The sequence below is a fragment of the Ursus maritimus genome, unplaced genomic scaffold (assembly GCF_017311325.1).
Source record: "Ursus maritimus isolate PB19 unplaced genomic scaffold, ASM1731132v1 scaffold_23, whole genome shotgun sequence".
In the NCBI taxonomy this organism is placed as follows: domain Eukaryota; kingdom Metazoa; phylum Chordata; class Mammalia; order Carnivora; family Ursidae; genus Ursus; species Ursus maritimus.
Window position 1 is genome coordinate 32794445 of NW_024424786.1, and position 22488 is coordinate 32816932.

Below are 22488 nucleotides of genomic sequence, written 5' to 3' on the forward strand. Positions count from 1 at the left end.
ATGTAAACTGGATTTGGGTTATAATGATGTCCCAGTGCGGGGCACTGGGGGTATATTGGATCTCTGTAGTCACTCCTCTATTTTGTATGAAAGTAAAACTGCTCTAAAAAATAACGTTTATTAATCACAAAATACATTGCAGTGCAATACCTAACGAAAGTCATCTTGTAACTAAACGAAGAGTCTTCTGAAATAGTTTTTCTAGTGAACATAGATAATACATTAAAACTTTACAACTGTAACGTAAGGCATTTTGTTCATGCTTCATAGCACTTAAAATAAGCTATCTTTAGAAACACAGCCATTGTGACAGAGAAGGGACTGGAGAGTGGAATTTTATAAGAAGAGAGAGAGTTACAATACCGAAATAATTTCATTTATATATTTATTCATTCATTTATTTATTTATTATTTAAGATTTTATTTATTTGGGAGAGCACACTGCAGGGTGGGGGAGTAGAGACGACCCTTTGAGCAGGGAGCCAGACACTGGGACTGACCCCAGGACCCACGGATCGTGAGCTGAGCTGAAGGCAGAGGCTTAACTGACTGAACCGCCCCGGTGCCCCTGCAGGAGTTTTAGATTAGACACATGCGATGCAGGAGCTACAAGCATTCTGCAGGCACTGTGCAAAGAAGCATGGACAGCAGGAAAAATAGTGAGGGAGAAAAAACTAGGTCAAGTTTTTATAAAAAAGAGAAATTGTACAAACTACCTTCTCAGCAGCTACCAATAAAGAAACAAAAGTATGGCGTGATTTGGCTTTATGTTTTGAAAGAGCATCATAAAACATTTATCAGTCTAAATATTGAAAGGGAAAGTGTTTAAAATGACCGACTTCTTTACTAGAAGAGAGATCATCTTCATGTGTAGGAAGGGTACATCAATAAAATGAACAATATCATGTAATCGGCAATCAGAGTAAAAGTCACAAATCACCAGCACACCTGAAGTCCTCTTCCTACTTCTTTAAAGTCACCACCTTCGGAAAGTAATCACTATCTTCATCTATAAAACTGATGAAATATCCCTGGTGTTTGAATCTGTAGAAAATCAGTCATGCAGATTATACTCTCTACATGCCTGTTCTTCTCATCGGTATGTTCGTGAGATTCATTCTTTATGTTTTATCTATTTCTTGATTATTTTCATTGATCTAGGGTATCTCACTGCATGCATATAGCACAATTGATCCATTCTTTTGTTGCTAGACATTCAGGCATTTTGTATTCAAGCATATTGTGAGTAGAGTTTGATATTTTGAAACATGCATTTTGTTGACTATACATCATCTATTGATATGTGCTTTTTACAAAAGATGCACCCAAATCCTAGGGCATGAAAAAATGGAAACTGAAAGCATGAAAAGCATGGAGCAGTCAAAATGCAGTAGTATTAGTTCTTTATTTTATTTTATTTTATTTTATTTTATTTTATTTTATTTTATTTTTGGATATATTTTATTTACTAGTTTGAAAGAGAGAACAAAAGAGGGGGGAGTGGCAGGCAGAGGGATAGAGAGAAGCAGGCTCCTTGCACAGCAGGGAGCCCTATGTCAGGCTGCATCCCAGGACTCTGGGATCATGACCTGAGCTGAATGCAGACATTTAATCAAATGAACTACTCAGGCAACCAAAATGCAGTAGTGTTGGAAGCAGCGGTATATATATTTGATATTATTTTGTTTTTATATATATATATATTTAAATAACAGACCTTAAGGCAAGAGCCAATAACAATTCTTAAAATCACTCAGTATTGATAGAATTTGCAACACTGACACATGCACAAATCTGAATGTGTATAAAGGTAGAAGGATATAGAGGATTTGATCCAAGTAATAAGCAGCAAGCTATGGGTAAATAAAAAACCCTACGCTCATCAGCGGCTGAGTGGATATGAGTTATTTAAAATAATTGATCCTATTTTATGCCACAAGTATATTCTCAACAGGTGTCAAATTACCTGTGCCACTCAGAGCCACTTGTCTAATGACAATTCAGTTAAAGTACGAAACAATAAGAAAGGAGTAAGAGTCAATCTCAAATATATGGTAATTTTAGAATCCTTTTAAATAAAAACAGTGAAAATAAATCATAATAGAAATTGGAGAATAATAAAAATAAAATTGATAAAAAAACTATTTATCAAAAAAGTATGTCAATGCTTAGAGGTAAATCCCTATAGCCTGTGTTAAAATACAAAATACATTATTACATCAATAGATGATGTATTACCACCTAATTGTAACTACACTTGATCTTAGACAAAGCACGAGGTGTTGAATGTCAGTAATGTTTCACTAAATTCTACACCAAAAACTAACATAACACTGTATGTTAACAAACTGGAATTTAAATAAAATTGGAAACAAACAAACAAAAATAAATAAACAAAAAAAATAAGTTTTACACCTGAAACTAATTAATATTAGACTAACTAATATTAGACTAGCTAACTAACTGGAATTGAAATAAAAACTAAAAAAACAAAACAAAACAAAAAAAACCCTAATTGTAACAATGCCCAAAACATTACCTATAAATACTTTAGAACAAGCAACATATTTATTTGTAAAATATTAAAAGTTATTTCTTTGGAATCGGGAAGAATTGACACTTCATATCACCAGTTCATATTAACATTATTTAGTATTATACTGAAGGTGTTGATTAATCCAATAGGACAAAAAAAAAAAAAAAGGAAAAAGTGATAAGGATTATATCAACAACAAATACAATACTATTTCTAAGGACCCTACAGAAAATATGAGTCATAAGAGGATATGTTGAACAGCTGTATGCTAAATTTAAACAGACTGACAATGCCAAGTGCTGGTGACATTGTGGGGAAACGGGAACTCTCATTCATTGCCAGTGGGAATGTAACACAGCATCACCACTTTTGAAAACACATTGGCAGTTTCTTAAAATGCTAATATACACTTAAGATAAATAACTCAGAAATTCCACTCTTAGGTATCCACCCAAGAGAAATGATAATCTGTGTCCACACAAACGCTGGTCCATGAATGTTCACAGCAGCATCATTCACTCTGGCCCTTACATGACACAATTCAAAGGTCCATCAGCTAGTGAAGAAGTATACAAGATGTGGTAGAGCCGTACTGTGCAATACTATTCTTAATAAAGAGGAACAAACTACCAATAATACAGTGTGATAAACCTCTAAAACACTATGGTAAAGGAAGAAGATGATATTGTCTTTTAAAAGTATTATTTTAAGGGGTGCCTGGGTGGCTCAGTCCTTGAGCATCTGCCTTTGGCTCAGGGCGTGGTCCTGGCGTTCTGGGATCGAGCCCCACATCAGGATCCTCCACTGGGAACCTGCTTCTTCCTCTCCCACTCCCCCCGCTTGTGTTCCCTCTCTCACTGGTTGTCTCTCTCTTTGTCAAATAAATAAATAAATAAATAAATAAATAAATAAATAAATAAATAAAATCTTAAAAAAAAAAAGTTAAAAAAAATAAATAAAACTATTGTTTTAAAAAGTCTGTTTCTCTCCCGGTTCTGCTATGTGGTTTCACAAATGAATCAAGGGAAAAACGGATGTGTCCTCGAGATTCCCTAGATCTCTGACCAAAGCTCTGCGGATTCCTTTAGGTCCCAGCAGTAGCTGTCAGTGTGTGTAAAACTTGGATCCTCAGTTCCATCCTGTACCCAGAAATGACAATTCTCATGGTAAATGAAGTTGTTGTCGCTCACCTCCGCTGTGTTTGTACCCCGTTTTTTTTTTAATATTTTATTTATTTATTCGACAGAGATAGAGACAGCCAGCGAGAGAGGGAACACAAGTAGGGGGAGTGGGAGAGGAAGAAGCAGGCTCATAGCGGAGGAGCCTGATGTGGGGCTCAATCCCATAACGCCGGGATCACACCCTGAGCTGAAGGCAGACGCTTAACCACTGAGCCACCCAGGCGCCCCCTGTACCCCGTTTTTAATCTCGTTCCTTCTACTTCTTCTTCCCTTAGTAGCTGTCCGGAAACTGTGGGTAATGGCCCACTGCCCTTGGAATAAAATCTAACTTTATGTAAGAAGAGTGTCGTATGTAGAATTCATTATATGTTGACCAAAGCACACTTTTTTGATCTTAGCATTCACGATGATGGATGGGACTCAGTATGTTTACATCAGGTCAAACATGCATAGATTCTGAACCTGTCATATTTTAATTGTGAGGTTTGCACCAATTGGCTTCAGGTCCGTGAGCCTTCTTGAATTAATTAATCTGCACATTTTGGATAAGCAAATGACTCAAAGGAGGTTTTATAAGAATACACGTATTAGGACGGCCAAAATATGGGACACTGTCACGAACAAATGCTGGTGAGGATGTGGGAACAGGAACTCTCATTTATTGCTGGTGCAAAAGCAAAATGGTGCAGCCATTTAAGAAGACAGTTTGCCAGTTCTTTGTCTTTTTTTTTTTTTTTTAACAAAACTAAAGCAATTTAGCAATCACACTCCTTGGCATTTACCCAAAGGAGTTGAAAATTTATGTCCACAAAAAGCCCTGCACATGTATGTTTAACAGCAGCTTTATTCATAATTGTCTGTACAATTGGAAGCAGCCAAGACATCCTCCAGTAGGTTAGGATAGATAAACAGGCAGTCTAGTATAAATCGGTGCCAAGAGTAATAAGCTACAGGCCATGAAAAGATACGGAAGACCCTTTCAATGTGTTCCCCATGGTACATGGCATTCAGCTCCATCACAATTATGACATTCTTCTTGTCTTCCCTGTCACTAACTTTCCAGTTTCATATCTTACTAATTAGACTTTAAGGAGCTCAGTGTCAGGGTTATAACCCCACACACAGCAGGGGCTCAATAATTAATTATTATATGAATAGATGAGCCAACAGCCACAACATATTGAGATGGTTAGATTTTCTGCATACCCTTCTCCACCCCCTGGTCTTTGTTATGCATCCTCTCCTAGGAATCCTCTCAGGCGACAGGTGCCTATTCATTCTGATGATTCCCTTTCAATTTCTGTGCCCCTTTTTCATGTGCTTTTATCTAGGAAATCTTCCTGACCCCCCTGGTCTTTGTTGTGCATCCCTCAAACATGCTTTCTTAGCACCCTGTGCTGCCACTACCTTCTGAACATTTATAACATGGTTTTGTCATTTTCTGCTCCACTCTGGGTGTCTCTCAGTGGATACGATGCTCTCTGAAAGTAAAGACCCAGTTTCCTTTCTATTCGCACTTGAAGCCCCAGCAACCATCAGTGTGTCCGATGTAATTTTGGGCTCAAGACATGTCTATTGATTAATGAGTGAGGGATGGAAGGAATAAATAGAGTATATTTATCCTGAAGTTGTTTTGTTTGTAGATGAAGCCACATATTTTTTAAAACAGCCTTTCATAATGAAATGTTACAAAGAAGTAAACTAATTAACAGACGGAAATGATATGAACAGCTCAAGTACATAAGATGATGAAATCTTACTGACAGCAGGGAGAATATCAAGATAAGCTATTTGCAGGGGGCCCTCGTGGCTCAGTAGGTTAAGCGTCTGTCATTGGCTCAGGTCATGTTCCCAGGGTCCTGGGATTCAGCCCCACATCATTTTCCCTCCTGGGTATAGAGCCTACTTCTCCCCGTCACTCTGCCTGCCACTTCCCATGCTTGTGCCATCTTTCTCTCTCTGTCAAATAAATAAATAAAATCTTTAAAAAAGTTATTTTAAAAAATCTATCTTCTCCTTCACTGAGAATATCAGTTTCAATTTCTTTCTCATTACACAGGTTAGGCAGCAGTTAAAACAAACTGGCTTCTCAAAGATCTAGCTAGAATTCTGAGTCTGAATCAGAGAAAAGTAGGAAAAAGTCCCTTGTCTCCAGTACTATTCTTCTGCTCTACATTTTCTTGACTATATCCATCTTCCATTATACCATTATCAGTCATTCAATATTTGTGGTGCCCCAGGCATTATGCTTCCTTGTACAAATTTTCAACAAGTAGTCAAATACTCTATAGAGTGTGACTTCAAATAACTAGAAATTCCTCTCAAATAATAAGGTGTTCATTTTTTTGAGTCTTCATTCTTTCTGATGGGTTAGCAGCCTATGATAGGTAACATAAGCAATACAAAACTACTCTAAGCCTAAAAGGACATTTGGAAACTTGGGGTAATCTTTGTTACCCCACAGATGTTAAATGGCGCTTTGCTTGTATAACCCTAGAGTTGTTTTATACCATAATTTTAAAGGCAACATGTTATCATCAACCTGGTGTATAAAAATGAGCAGAATTCTTTACACAAATATGTTAGAATTTATAGATATGGAATATATATATATATATATTTATATTAGTCTGTGGTTACATTTTCTGTTTCTTGCACACATTTCTCTTAGGCTCAGTGCAGAATCATTCATAGCATTTTACAATTTTCTTTATTTGGTAAGTATTCCTAGCTGAGATAATCCAAAATGCCCATTTGACCTTTGCTTCCATTGCATCAATGTTGAGCTTCGGGCGTATTTATTTCTCACCTGAAATAACTTTTCTACTACACAATTTCTTTAGGGCATTTTTCATCTGTTCATTTCTCAAGGCATAGATTAAAGGATTTAACATGGGCGTTATCATAGTGTAGAACACGGCAACTGCTTTATCAATAGATAAAGTAATTGCAGGTCTCATGTACACAAATATGCAGGGCACGAAGAATAGGACGACCACTGTGATGTGGGAGACACAGGTGGAGAGGGCTTTGCGTCTCGCCTCCAAGCTACGGTTCCTCAGAGAATGCAGAATGACCACATAGGAGACGATCAAGAGGAGGAAGTTTAAGACACAGATGAAACCACTGTTGGCAGCAACAAAGAGCCCTAGACTGTGGGTATCAGTGCAGACAAGATTGAGCAAAGGGTTCAGATCACACATAAAGTGATCTATGACATTAGGGCCACAGAAGGGTAAAGGGATGATAAAGAGGATTTGTATGGCTCCATGAAGAAAGCCTCCAACCCACGACACTCCCATTAGCAGGACACAAACCCGCCGATTCATGATGGTCATGTAGTGCAATGGCTTGCAGATGGCCACATAGCGGTCATAGGCCATCACGGTAAGCAGGATGACATCAGCACCTCCAATGAAGTGTTCCCCAAAAATTTGAGTTATACATGCATTGAATGTGGTGGTCTTCTTTTCATGGAGTGAATCTATGATCAGTTTAGGGTTATTAACAGAAGAATAGCAGGCATCAATGAAGGAGAGATTGGCAAGGAAAAAGTACATGGGGGACCTCCATAATGGGCTGGCAGTAATAGTGACCACGGTGAGGACATTTGCTACCACAGAGACGATGTAAATCGCCAAAAACACAACAAATATGATTTTCTGCATCTTTGGATTCTCTGTGAGCCCCAGTAGAACAAACTCTGTCACGTTGTTCCTATTCACCATTATTTCATATTATGATTAATTGCATTACCTGAAAAAAAATTACTTTTGATTAATATGACCTTGAATTTATTAAGCTTGCTCATGTTGTTAAAAATAAATACCTAGATTCTAATGATTTGTGGATTCTATGAGATTTTCTGAGATAGAAAATAAGTTTTGAGTTCTTTAAGATTTTTTGATTTATCTCCTTGGTGAAGTTTCTATTGAGTATGGACAGCAGGAACTTTGTAAGCACACAGGCAGGAGATCGTCTGTGCACACGTCATCATGTGTGGTGACTAAGCCTAACATGAAGTAGTAAATTGTACACATAGTGGCCGCTAAGTAAGAAAGGGGAGGTAGTTTATGAGGTAAAAGCTATGAATGCGAGGTTAAGGAATTTTCCCTCTATCCTTAGGAAATGGGAAACCATGGGAAGACAGTGAAAATATAGGTGGAAAACGGAAGAATAATTTGAGGAAAGGGGAATAAGGGATATAATTTAATAAAGATCTTCATGTGCCTTGGATGAAGTGGGGTGAGGTTCCGTAAGGGGTTGGAAGCCAGAGACAGAAACCCCAGTTACGTGATTATTTATAATTGTTGACATAGAGGTAACGGTGTTGTTGGTGGGTATGTAAAGAAAGTATACAAAAGCTACTATAAACATGATTCATAATGCTTATTGTCTAAATACAATAATATTATATTAGTATATATTATATACACATACATATAGAGTTTAATAATTGATTACTATGTTCATGGCATAATATCAAGTGTTGTGTAGATAGGATCTCCTTAAATACTGATAACATCCTGTGTGTTTGGTATTATTCCATCCAGTTTGAGATGAGGAAACAGTGTCAGAGAATTAAGTTGATGGTGATAGTAACAATGACAATATTTACTAAAATTGAATATTTAGTGACTCTGAGTGTTTTTGCAGACATTTGGTGATTTAATCACAACCACAAACCTGCAAGATAATTCCGGCTATTGCTTTTATACTTATTTTATACATTATGTAATAGAAACGTAGAGAAGTTAAAGATCCTGCCAAGACCAAGATGCTAATTAAGGGCAGAACCAAGATTAGTTCAGATTATTTTTGTTCATGTTTTTCCTCCAAATTCTTACCCATGCCCTATATTGTCATAATTTACAACAATGAACTAGTAATCTCCTTTTTATGACCTTAATAATTATATTTGCTTTATTACTATTTTGGAGGCACGTATATATAACACAATTTCCTTAGGGGACACACACACACACACACACACACACACACACTGACATACTTGAACACCCAGTTATCAAATAAAATGTAGTAATGTATTCATTAAAAGATCTTTTTATCTTTAAATGTTGAATGTTTATGTTGAATGTTGAATGTTGAAAAGGATTTCCACTGCGGTTAAGTGTTTTGGTTCGAAAATCATGAAGACCAGGTTAGAATTCTGATGTTTCCACTTGCATCTTCTTTTATCTGGAGTACCTTTCTAGCACATTACATCCTTATTTCCTCATCTATAAGGCAAAATTAATAATATCCGTATCAAAGGTTTTTATGAGAGCTGTGTAAGGAAACCTATTTGAACGTATCACCACCGTGGTGTGCACACAGAGGACTTTCATCTATTCTGTAACTGTGTAGGCACCTAGGATACAGGAATTTTTGACATTTTGAGTGACAGTTAGGCAATAATTTAACTGTGCAAGAAGTTCAGGAAGAATCCTCTCCAACTTTACTTTAAAAGAAGGCATACAGACTCAATTATCTGTAGCCTTTGTTACCAGAAAGAATTCTCCATTCCTGCTTGGACTTCACAGCTGATGACATACATCATTTATTATTCATAATTATGTCTCTTCTATGTGAGAAGTGCATTTACATTTTGTTTTCACTCTCATGAGTAGTCTACATTATTAAACTAGATGTCTCATTGCAAAAACATGCCGTTTGGTGACAAAGAGCAGGGTCCTACAACTGGCTTCAACTCCTTGATTTTCAAATTGTTTATCTGTCAGCTTAGGTGAATGATATTTACCAACTGTCCTTTATAGAGCTGAGGTGAGGATAGAATACTCTAATACTATATTTGAAGGGACTGAAACAATGATTAATAGATATGGGAAGGAACAATGTTTAAGATGCATCAGCAGTATTGAAAACTTACCTTACAGACTTAGAAGATCTTACTGATGTTTGGGGGTGTTCAGAAATAACCCCATCTTCAAACTGATCTCTTCTTAGATAAGTAACTTTCAATATGAAAGATAAGACACACTCAGGAAGAGACTATGCAAATAAGTTGATATCAAATCAAGTTTTTAAGAAAGTGTTTTTATCAATCAAAAGATTCCCTTCTAGCTGAAAGCCTCAAAAAGTTTTTACACAGCACTTGGGATTTGAATTTAGAATGGATTCTTTTGAAGCACTGTGGAGAAGTCACCTACAGATGGCTCTGGTCCCATAGCCAAGAGGCAAGAAGTATGGAGTAAACACATGCAAATGGCTCATTCTAACCTTAATGAATCTTGCTCTGCAAATGTGATCAACAAAAATCATTTTCACCTTGCACTACATGGATATTTAAAGAGGTTTCCATAAAGGTTCAAGGGCTTTGGTGCTGTTACTCTCTCTCCCAGGAATTAATTATCTCCTCTGACAGAAAGGCTTTTTCTTAGAAACCATGCTGAAGAGACATGTTTAACAAACACCCAACTTTGAATAGGGAATTGCATGTCCTGTACTTGGAACCCAAACATGTAGGAATCCCCTTTCTCTGAGTGAACCTGAGTTTCTAAGAAAGCTGAACATCAGGCAAATAGGAAAATGCCGTAATTCCAGTGTGGGGACCTGTGATGGAGTTAACTTGTTGATTCACGTCACAGAGAGAACTTCTGTCTACCTAGCAGCAATAAAACTTTGTTGGAACCTGCTACTGATTGCTTGAGAGCAAGAGCGGTGAGGGCATGAAATCAATGGCAGCCCTTTTAAAGTTCTGGACTCCAAAAGCTGCTTTGTGTTCTTGTTGTTGTTTAGTCTTTGTTTGTTTGCTTGTTCATTTTTACATTCACCAAGAGGCCAGAAGTAAATAGGCCTCTGTAGGGGAAGAAAGCTTTTGCTTTTTTTCCTTCTCTGTTCTTTGGCTGATCTAACAATTAAATTGACGTAAAACAGATTAACAGGAGAAAACAACTTTTATTTCATACGTATGGGAACCCCAAAGCAATGAAACTCCCTGATACTCAGGCAACTGAGGTTTATATGCTATTCTGAGCTAGGAGAAGGGGGTGAAGATTCAATGGGCCCCAGAGGGGAATTTGGACAAGCAAGCGCTGCAGAGTCCCCCACAGTTTACCATGTCTACCCCACACTCTTTCTAATTCTCTCTGGTGGTACCTCTCTTCCTGGACCAGGCCCTCTGTCTAAATCCTTTCAGGCAGTTACTGGAGAAGAAATAAATTCCTCTTGAATCCTTTGGGTCTGATTGTTTTCAGCTCAGAACAATCTACATGTCAAAGTGGCACACGGGGGCAGCCTGCCCTGAACCCCATCAGTTAGAATCCTTCATTTACTCGGAGTTACTAAACGTTCAAAGCCTGGAAGCTAGTGTTAAATTTAGAAATATCCTTTTTCTTCCGTAATGGCTATTTGGGCCAGTTATTTAGAATCTAGTAACTTCTCGTGTTCTTATATGCATAACAGTGGTAAAAATACTTACATCAACATATGCACTATTGTAAGTCTTAAATAATTTAATGAATTTTCTTAAGATTTTATTATTTATTTGAGAAAAAGAGAGAGAGAGAGAGAAGGAGTGGGGTGAGAAGAGGGAGATTGAGAAGCAGACTCCATAACGATGGGGGGCTCAATCCCAGGACCTCAAGATCATCCCAAGACCCTGAAAAATGAGAGCCAAAGTTAGACAGTTAACTGCCTGAGCCACACAGGTGCCTCTTTCTCTGAAATTTTTTTGTATCTATTTTACTTCTCCTACTTTCCATGTTCATGGGGAAAGAAAGGTTTATTATTTTATCGTTCCTTTTATTTGTCTCCTATCCCCCAACCATCGATTCCAGCAATGTTAGTCCCAAACCACAAAGAGTTTTCACCTGTTTTCATGTTGAAGGTCATTGATTGTATTGATCTAACTACCCTACAAACATAAGATCTTGGTAACGGGTCATACTTGGACTATAAATGCTTGTGGGTGCCTATTGTTGCTCTGTCTCATCCCAAACTTTCCTGACAGCAAACCAAATACTATTTCAGGCTACATTGCTTTCCCTCTGATTCCTCAGAAAGCTGGATGAATACAGAACAGTCAAATTTTCCTGAACAGCTCCGACTATGGCCGTTTTGGATCTCCAGAGATATAGCACTTGAGGCAAACTTAAGACAGAAGTGGAAAGCAGCACCCAAGGCAACCGGGGACGTCACTCTGGACAGCGGTTTAGCAACACTTGGCCAGGATCTCTCTGGAAATGCCTTTGGGAATGTAATTACTTACAGCTTTCAAAGAATTATTAAGTTCTGTGCTGTCACTTGAGTTTATATTCTGTGTGTCTCAACCAAATTTTCTTCAAGAATAAGCAGAAAGTCGATGATTTCCAGGACCTAAATACTCCTGTTATCTTTTTCAGGAATTTAAAAATACTTTTATTTTTTTAGTGAGCTGGCATTGAGATCTTAAATCAGTGTTCAAAAATCCTAGCCTACTTTCCTGGGGCATAACAATGCCTTCTTCATCACTGATAGGTTTCGTAAATATTTGAAGTCCACTTCCCTTGTAAACCTGTAGAAGGTGTAAGTCACACTGAGATTTCCAAAATATTTGTAGAGAATTAATCTGGAAGTACGTGAATTACTGATTTATAATTCTCTTCACTTTATTCCGGATTTTGATGCTGGGGATGATTTGGCACAGTGAGTATCTGGGGGATGGAATTCTACCTGATGTAGCCTAAAACTAACCTGGCAGCCACTCAGATCTTATGGTTAGTGAGTTGTCGTTGTCACCTTGGTTTGGGAAGGGTCCCACCAACCTCGAGCTTGACTAATTATATGCTCTTGGTCCATATGATTTCATTCTAAAGTCTATAATGTCTTTTGCAGTATTTGGTAATTCTATTACTATAAAACGGCTTTACAATATGTTAATTTTAATTGTGTATTATTTATAAGCAAAATTCCAGTTAATAACAGTGAGATTAAAGCATTTTCTAGTTGGCAGTGAATTTGATTACGTCCAATTATTGTTCTTATGTACAACATTCCATATTTCTGTTAAGAAATAGCCCTGTTTATGGTTGAATATTTACAAAATGAAGAATTTCCTATATTTCAAATGTATTTCCTATATTCCTTGCCATCCTAGAATAGACTAATTTCACCTGAGTCAACTCTGTTAAGTTTATAGCATGCTATTCTGTTACACTAAGGGAAAATATGAGCGTGTGACGGATGCTTTATTTATTTATTTTTTGTATATATTTGAGAGAGGGAGAGAGAAAGAGAACACGAATGGTGGAGAGGCACAGAGAGAAGGAGAAGCAGACTCCCTGCTGAGCAGATAGCTGAATGCAGGGCTTGATTCCAGGACCCTGAGATCGTGATCTGAGACAAGGACAGCCACTTAATTGACTGAGCCACCTGGGCAGCCATGATGGAAGCTTTAATTTAAGCATGAGAGCCTCTATTCTTATACTGATAGTTTAACCAGAAGTGCATTCAGGATTTTTATTTAGTATTACCAAAGAAGTGAAATAATCATTTTATTTTTATTGTTCAAAAAAATCAGGCTGAGAGTTAGGGTTAGGCATTCGCTAGGTGACCAATTTTGCCATCAAGCTAACGTAAATATTTTCCCCAAAAGATTGTTGAACTTGAAGTTTACCTTCTCAGTTATGAAAACCATGTTATGAATGTTTTTTTTCCTTTATTTTTCCACTGGCCTTGGTTGTCTGTGGGTGCGTGACACTTTCTGTGGTTCTAAACTAATCCGTTATGAACCACACGTGTCACGGGATATTTCTTATTACCTCACGTACTTCTCTTTAAAATTCTGAATTTTGTAATGCTATCCTAATTGTAAAAGGAGTAAGATGAAGTTTAAAGAGATGAAGCAATTGGCCCAAGGATTGCCCTGGTCGGTTTCTCTAAGACGCCTCCATGTTTCTACCTCTTCCTGTGTTGCTACCCGTCTAACCACTTGTTCACTGGTTGCCTGATGTTCTTTCTGCATCAACTGTAACTTCAGTTTTTACCTAAGAGGGGTCCATAATATCTCTGCAGTCAAAACGTTGTTTTTACGACAATAATTCTCCTCTCCTTTTCCCTTTACAGCTGCTCTCTGCAGCGCTCATGTGTAATGGTCCCTCAGGTTACAGGGTGAGATAGATGGGAAGCACTATTGTAAGTTCAAGGCCAACGATGGTCTAGAAACCAGGAAGAATCCTGATTTCAGCAATTTACATTGTTAGTGAATGTGAAGGAAAATTATTTAAAATGATTTAGAATGAGAGATTTCCAGATGACATTTATGTTAAATAGCCCATATATCTTTATGTCCATAAATACTCAGAAAGTCAGACTGGTGTCTGTTCACCCATCGTCTTGCATATTCTTTTCTACTCAGATATGGATTCAGAATAGTCTTTTCATGCATTTCTCATGACACCCTTCATTATCCCACTCAGCTCTCTTCCATGAAATTAGTCCCAAATTGAGGGGAAATCAGGATTTCTGTCTCCAGACATTCACAGCATGTTTCTTCCCCATCCTGAGAAATGCTTAGATTCTCTTGATCTGAGTTTCTTCTTTTTAAAATCAGAGATTTAGATTAGTCAAGTGAATTCTGCTTTTAAATTGTTTGCAGTTTTCTTGTATAATAATTCTTTTTGAACCAAATTATTCTAGGTAAATAACTTTATCTGAAAATTTAATTTATTTCTCCCTCATTAATAAAGAAACAGCATCACTTGCAATGAGTAGAAAATAGGTCAATGAACTCTACCTCCCTAAAATTTTTCAATACTCTTCAGTTAAGGTTAACTGCTGAATAATCTGTAACTCATCATTATTTTGAAAAAAAACAATAGAAACACACTAAAAATTACTCCTTCGTGAAGTTAGAGTTTTGAATAATAATTTAAAATGGAATTGCTCTCCTACAATATGGACCATTTTCTTAACTCTCTCTATATATGAATATAATATAATATAATGTGATATAATATTATATAATAAATATATACAAAGAGATAATATATATAAAATATAAAGAGAGGTTATAATATATATATACAGTCTCCAAGACTATAAAACACATAGATACTAATTTTGAGATTCACTACTGTTGATAGTTTCTATATAATTTTGCTACAAAAGCATTCTGGGTTTTTTAAAAATAGACATCTGGAGGCCTAGATATGACTGTCCCATCAGATCCAGTGAAATATAGAAAGTGCCCTAGGGACAGATAATTCCTCATCAATGTGAAAATAATTCCTGGAAGGGTATTCTCTCTATTCCTAACTTATTTTGTACTGATTAAATAATGTCTTAAAATTACACTTCAGATACAAAAGATGCAAATACATGAATGTTTCATTAATTTTGTTTCAACAAATATCACTGAGTACTACTTGAACACTACCTGACCACGTAAGTTTGACTAATGTTACGCTCTGTATCATCCCCTTTTATTGACTTTGGTTCCTTAGATTGTATTTAAAACACATGAAACTTTTAGCAAGAGCCATAGCATATGCACAGTTTAAACATACTTGAGAAATTTAATGATTTTATCTGTCCTTTAATGATCGTCATCACAAACTTCGATGACAATATTTACATTTTTAAAATTCTCGTTAACACATGAAATGTAAATGGGAGAAATGAAGGAAATTGCTAATTATTTTCCGCAATTTCAGTCATGAATTGATATTCTTCATTTTGCTGTATACTTTTCCACCATTCTTTGCTTTTTTAAAAAAACAGTGATTCCATTGGTTAAGCATGACCCATTGGCAATGTTTGGTCACATAGCAAAGAAAGAGTGTGCTTTATACAAATTAACTTTTAGCAGTTCAGGCAGTATACCTGCATTTCCTGAGAATGGGATCCCAGATAATTCATGAAATTTGATGAGAAAATGTTGAAAATAGGAAACTTGACCTCATGTATTAGCCACACATTTAAGATGTATGCAACAAAGCATTTTTTGACTGGGGACAATTTTTAAAATTGTCTTTCTTATCTAAATAATACAATTAATGATAATAATTAGTCTTTAATTTTCAAAACATCATTTAAATATTTAAAAATCATTACCAATAAAATTGAGTAACATAATTATCCTCTTTATAAAATTATTCCACAATACTTCTACAAAATCAAAGACAATGAAACAAGAGAAAAGAGCTTAATTTAAGAAATCAAGAACAATTACTATTAATATGATATTCAAGTCAATCTACTCTTAGTGAATTTTATATCGTTGTGTTCATACTGTTAAGTTTTCACCAAATTTCTCTTTATTTCATTCAGATACATAACTCATTTGCGTGTAACATACAGCAAGCTCAAGTATATGGAGAGGCAGAGAAACATCTCAGAATTCATACTTCTAGGACTTTCTTATGACCAGAACGTTCAAATATTTTGCTTTGTGCTCTTCTTATTCTGTTATGTTGCCCTGTTGGCAGGAAACCTTCTGATCCTTGTCTCCATTTGGTGCAGCCCTCTTTTTCACCAACCCATGTACTACTTCCTCATCCACTTATCCTCCATGGATATCTGCTATACTTCTAGCATTACACCCAAGTTAATTGCTGACCTACTAGGGGGGACAAAAACCATCTCCTATGGTAATTGCATGTTACAGCTCTTTGCCATGCACTACTTTGGAGGCATTGAGATCTTCATTCTTACCGCCATGGCCTTTGATCGCTATGCTGCCATCTGCAGACCTCTCCACTACATGCTTATCATGAACAGGACAAGGTGCAATCTCCTAGTCTTGGCTGCTTGGGCTGGTGGCGCTCTCCATTCTTTCCCTCAATTAATGATGACAATCCAATTGCCATTTTGTGGTCCTAATGAACTTGATCACTACTTTTGTGATATCTTCCCATTGCTGAAAGTCGCCTGCACTGATACTTACATCACTGGGGTCCTTGTGGTTGCCGATTCAGGTATGGTCGCCTTAGTTACCTTTGTTGTCTTATTTGTTTCTTATGTCATTATATTGTTTAGTCTAAGACATCACTCAGCTGAGGGAAGACGCAAAGCCCTCTCTACCTGTGGGTCTCATATCACTGTGGTCGTCTTATTTTTTGGGCCTTCAATCTTTGCCTACCTTCGACCTCCAGCCACTTACCCTGAGGACAAAGTGTTTGCTCTATTTTACACCATCATTGCTCCTATGTTCAATCCCTTAATCTATACGCTGAGAAATACAGAAATGAAAAATGCTATGAGAAAAGTTTGGTGTCAAACATTATTTTCAAAGGAAGTACACAATTAATTTGAGGAAACATATACCTAAGGAACTTTATATAGAAATGGGCTTGATGTGACTAAAGGAGCTAAGAAATATTTCATAGTCTATATTCTATCACTATCATGAATGGAATGCATGAAAGAAAGAAGAATTAGAAAGAAACTTAAAAGGATAGCTAAATGAATCTTAATTCCCACATACCAGAATTAATTGAAAACTCAATTTTATGGAGTATTAAGGAGGTGTGATAGGGTTACCTGCAGAAAAAACTGTCTGGGCCAAAGCAAATAAAGCAACACTATATGGTCAGTGAATTACAAAGGCAAAACAATTTTAATGATAATGCTATTAAAAATCCTGGGCTTATATGACAGTCATAGTGATATATATTCTGCAGTAGTGATGAAGTTGAAATCTAAAATTAAAATAATGACTTCTAATCATCATGAATATCCTTATGATAAAACATTCATTTATACTTCCTCTAGTGGTATTCAGAAATCAGCTGTGCAGCATAGAAATCAGTATAGCAGAACCTATTTTAAAGTGGTTCCTGGTGATCAATTCTCCTGAATTCATATTAAAAATAATAGTAATACCTAGTTAAGACAGAGCAAGAGTCAATAATTCAGGATGCTAAAAACATAATTACTTGTTATTCCGCCTATTGACCTGAATATAAAATATTTTCCATAAAACCTAAGAGACTGAATAATGAAATGTAAGTGTTTCAAACTCCTACCTGCCTGCAACTGATAAATGGAAAGTTTTGGATCCAGAATGAAGGAACTTGTCTGCTATAAAAAGAAAAAAACAAAAACAAAACAAAACAACAACAACAAAACAACGTAGCAAAAGACAGATTAAGAAATGGTCTAACACCAAAAGCAAACTAAAGTATATTTTGCAAGCACATTTTGGCTGCATATGGATGTATGTAGCTGTTTTGCTTATAATTGACAAACCTCAGAAGTAACCAAGAGGTCCCTCCATAGGGGAATAGATAAATAAATTGTAATTTATCTGGAATTATCTTAAACGTATATTACTAAGTGAAATAAGCCAATCTGAAAAGGCTACCTATCATGTGATTGGAACTCTATGAATCCTGGAAAAGGCAAAACAATGGAGGCATCGACAACATCAGTGTTTGCCAAGGGTCAGTGTGGAGGGTAGAATGAATAGGCAGAGCACAGAGGATTTTTAGAGCAGGAAGCACTTCTGCATGTTATTACCATTGTGGATACATGTCCTTATCCATGTCAAACCTGTAAAATGTACTACATCAAGAGTGAAGCCTAATGAAAAGTCTATTTGGGAGATAATGATGTGTGAGCATAGGTTCCTCTGACTGTAACAGATCTATCACTCTGGTGGGGAAGGTTGTCTGTGTGCGGGGACAGGGGCATTACGGGAAATATTTGTGATTTCTGCTCAGTTTTGCTATGAACCTAAACCTGCTTTTTAAAAATAAAGTTTATTGGGGCGCCTGGGTGGCACAGCGATTAAGCGTCTGCCTTAGGCTCAGGGCGTGATCCCGGCGTTACGGGATCGAGCCCCGCATCAGGCTCCTCCACTATGAGCCTGCTTCTTCCTCTCCCACTCTCCCTGCTTGAGTTCCTTCTCTTGCTGGCTGTCTCTATCTCTGTCGAATAAATAAATAAAATCTTAAAAAAAATAAAAATAAAGTTTACTAATTAAAAATATATGCTATGGCGCGATTGATATATCCAATCTTGTAACTGTAATGAAGAAGAGACATCTGAAAAACATTTTCTACAGAAAAAAAAATTAAGAAAGGCCTTTTTTGCGTGCTTGATAGGATTTAAATAAAGGTCACTTAAGAAACACAGCAAGTAGCATTCTTGAGAAGATGCTAGATAACAGGATTTTATTGAAAGGAAGATGGTAAAAATACAGAAAGCATTTTAGAACATGTAAGTCAATTGCAAGAGTTCCTATCAGCCTGGAGGCACCATACAAACAGGAATAAAGAGCAGAAAGAATAATGAGGAAGGTGAAATTAACCAGAGCTGTTACAGCAGAGAGGAAGTGGGCAGATTGTCTCAGCGGTTATTCACAAAGTAACAACACTGTTGCCAGATTAAAACTTTTCTCCTGGGCATGTTCTGTAATGTTTAATTACTTAACTGGACCAAAGAAAGCTGTCTCTAAAAATGAAATAGAAGTTCAGATAATTAAACAACAGATTCATTTTAAAGGACTCTTTTATATAGTGGATATTATTTGTTTTCATTATCATGCTTTCTTAATAACGTGAATTTCTCTTTTAGAACATTACTAGTGATCAAAATTACTATCTGCAAACAATGTCGACCTGGGGCTAATGACTTTTTCTGTTACAAATCTAGACACACATTTCAAGGTAAAGAGACTTTCGCATTCTATCAAATCAATAACTTTCACAGAAATGACTTCGGACTGTGGCTTTCACGTTTAGTAAGTTAAGAGCTTTGTCTTTCTTTTTTTTTTAATTGAGATATAAATGATGTGTAACATATTAGTTTCTTGTACACAACATCATGATTTGATAAGAGTATATATTGAAAAATAGTCACCACAATAAATCTAGCTAACATCCATCACACACATACGCAACAAATTGTTTTCCTGTGACATGAATTTTTTAGATGCCAGTCATTTTTGTTACACAAATCCTGCCCGAGGATTTAAAGATATAGATTATAGAATTACTCCATATCATATGGTTTCACTCATATGTGGAACATAAGCAATAGCATGGAGGACCATGGGGAAGGGAGGGAAATCTGAAGGGGGAGAAATCAGAGAGGGAGACGAACCGTGAGAGACTATGGACCCCGGGAAACAAACTGAGGGTTTCAGAGAGCAGGGGGGTGGGGGGAGTGGGCAACCAGCATAAACTGTTAAGGATTTCTGGGCATCAATATGTGGCTTTTATAATAAATTTGTATAAAAGTTCAAATAAACCATTTTTAAGCACTGTAATGGCAGAATGGCACGTTCTCATGAATATGTTTTTAAAATAGATTTTATTTTTTAAAGCAGACTTAGCTTTGCAGAAACATTATACAAAAAGTACAGTGATTTCCCATATACACACTCTGCCCCTCACCATTTCTGTTTTCTGACATCTTGCAGTGGGGTCATTTGTTACCGGTAGTGAACGAATATTGATACAGTATTCCTAAAGGTCGTAGCTTACATTAGGATTTACTCCTGGTGTCCTCGAGTTTTATGGATTTTGACATAGGCATTATGTCATGTAGCCACCATTACAGTATCACGCAGAATAGTTTCCCTTCCCTAAAAATGCCCCATGCTCCACCTCTTCACCCCTTCTCCTTTATCCCTGAGTCTCTGCCAACCAGTGATTCTTTTTTTTTTTTTTTTTTTTTTTTTTTTTTTACTAAGACCAGGTTTTCCTTATTAAAAAAAAGGAATTCGTAATTCATGTTATGTAATGTATTTCTGTTTCAAAGCCTATATATCCTCCTTGGGACTATCTCATTTATTGTTTTAGTAATTAATAATTTAAAATTCACTATTATCTACTGCTTACACTCTCTACTTCTGCCACATAAATATATCATCCTTAAGTTGGGTCATCCATGCTATAATTATCATAATTAGTATTATACACAAATTACTATAATTGGTATGGTTCAAAAGAAACCTAACACCCCCAAAATTAGAAGGGAACTATATAGGAGCATAAAGTAGATTTTACCAAGAGAATCCGAATAGACATATAAACACAACCACTAAAGTCTTCTTAATATCAAAGAACTACCTCAGAAACATGAATTTTCTCAACAAGTTCTGTTACTGTTCTAGAAGGATGTAGGTAAACGTATCATAAGATTTCAGAATATAGGGGCGCCTGGGTGTCTCAGTTGGTTGATTGTATGACACTTGATTTCACTTCAGGTCACGATCTCGGGGTCATGGGATCCCCAACTCTGGCCCCTTGTTCAGTGGAGTCTGCTTGAGTTTCTCCCTCTGCTCCCCCCCCACCAACCTCATGCCATCTCTGTCTGTCCCTCTGTTTGTCTGTCTCACTGTCTTTCTCTGTTTCTCTAAAATAAATAAATAAATCTTAAAAAAAGGGATTTCAGAATATGACCCCAATAATTGGAAGGGAGATTATTAGATTGCATAGCGTCCTTTACAACATGAAGCTCCTATAATTATTTGAATCTGATACCTTCTACAAGTCGGGAAGAACAACTAAATTGAAGGTTCATGGTCTGCGATGATAACACGGAAGTGCCTAATAAAGGAAACTGGAGGAGGGAAAGCCTCCAGTCTGTGGATGCAAACATACAGGTGGGACAGAGCAGCGGAGCAGCAGAGGGCACCAGGAGTCCACACATGAAGAGGGACAGGGCAAGCGCTAGACAAAGCCACAAGTGAGTGGGCAGGCAAGACAGGCAGAGACAGAATGGTGAAGGACATCTAAGGCTATAGACCTTATGTGTCTCTTTGTACCTTTTTCTGTCTATTCCTCTACATAAAATTGACTTAAGACCAACCAGTGTGTGTGTTCATATGGCTTATTTTCCTGAAGGAAGTAGTGCTCATGTCCAAAGACAGGATTGTATTAGCTCCACATTGGAGATGACATTCCTTATGGACTTGTAGGTAAATCCAAGAACTGAAGAAAAATTTGAAACATCCTTCCATCTTTGATCATCTGAAATGCACATCTTGGTGCATAATTTCCTATGGTACTTTCACTTCTGCATTCCTCGGAGTGTCATCAGAGGGCTGAGCAAAGGTGTTCCAAGTGTATAAAACACAGCTATCGTCTTATCTATGTGGCAGGTGGTTGCAGGGTGTGTGTATATAAATATGCAAGGACCAAGGAACAGGATGAGCACAATGATGTGGGGGAGGGCTTTTCTCCTCCCTTCAGCACCGTGGTGTTCAGAGAATGCAAGATGATAACATAGGAGCACATCAGCAGGACAAACTCAGTGTGTGAATAGCCCCACTTTTGGACACCAGGAGTAGGTTGATCACATAGGTGTTTGCTCAGGCAAGTTTCAGCAAGGGCTGCAAGTCACAAAAATAGTGATCGCTCACATTGGGACCACAGAAAGGTAACTCAAGGCCAGAAACATCTGAGCTACAGAGTGCACATAGGACCCCACCCAGGCCACAGCCACCAATACAGCACAGATTCGTGGACTCATGATGGTTGTGTAGCGCAGGGCCTTACAGATGGCCACATAGCTGTCAGTGGTCATGAGGATAAGGATGAAGAAGCCCAGGCAGCCAAAGGAATGGAACGAAAATCCTTGTCTCATGCACTTACTGAAAGAGATAGAGGTCTTCTTCAAAAGGGCATCCGTAATCATTCTAGGGGCTGTGGAAGTACAGAAGCTCGTGTCTGATTAGGATAGGTGGAAAAGGAAGAAGTATATTGGGCTCCCGAGTGTCCAGCTCATCTTGATAGTTGTAATAATCAGAAAGTTACTCAACACGTCCCCAAATAGAAGTTCAAGAAACTTCTTGAAAATAGTGACAAACACTATTTTCTT

General features: G+C 37.1%; 2 protein-coding genes across 2 annotated transcripts; one reads left to right on the top strand and one right to left on the bottom strand.

Annotated features, from left to right (window-relative positions):
* Positions 1 to 6515: 6515 nt before the first annotated feature.
* LOC103666036 (olfactory receptor 4C46-like) lies at positions 6516 to 7445 on the bottom strand. Its single transcript, XM_008694068.1, has one exon. The coding sequence runs from the start codon at positions 7443 to 7445 to the stop codon at positions 6516 to 6518; it is 930 nt and encodes a 309-aa protein (XP_008692290.1).
* Positions 7446 to 16030: 8585 nt separating this feature from the next.
* LOC103666038 (olfactory receptor 4P4-like) lies at positions 16031 to 16966 on the top strand. Its single transcript, XM_008694069.2, has one exon. The coding sequence runs from the start codon at positions 16031 to 16033 to the stop codon at positions 16964 to 16966; it is 936 nt and encodes a 311-aa protein (XP_008692291.2).
* Positions 16967 to 22488: the final 5522 nt, after the last annotated feature.

Excerpts from the sequence above, each read along its gene's own strand:
- LOC103666036 (XM_008694068.1), bottom strand. The coding sequence starts at position 7,445 with ATGGTGAATAGGAACAACGTGACAGAGTTTGTTCTACTGGGGCTCACA.
- LOC103666038 (XM_008694069.2), top strand. The coding sequence starts at position 16,031 with ATGGAGAGGCAGAGAAACATCTCAGAATTCATACTTCTAGGACTTTCT.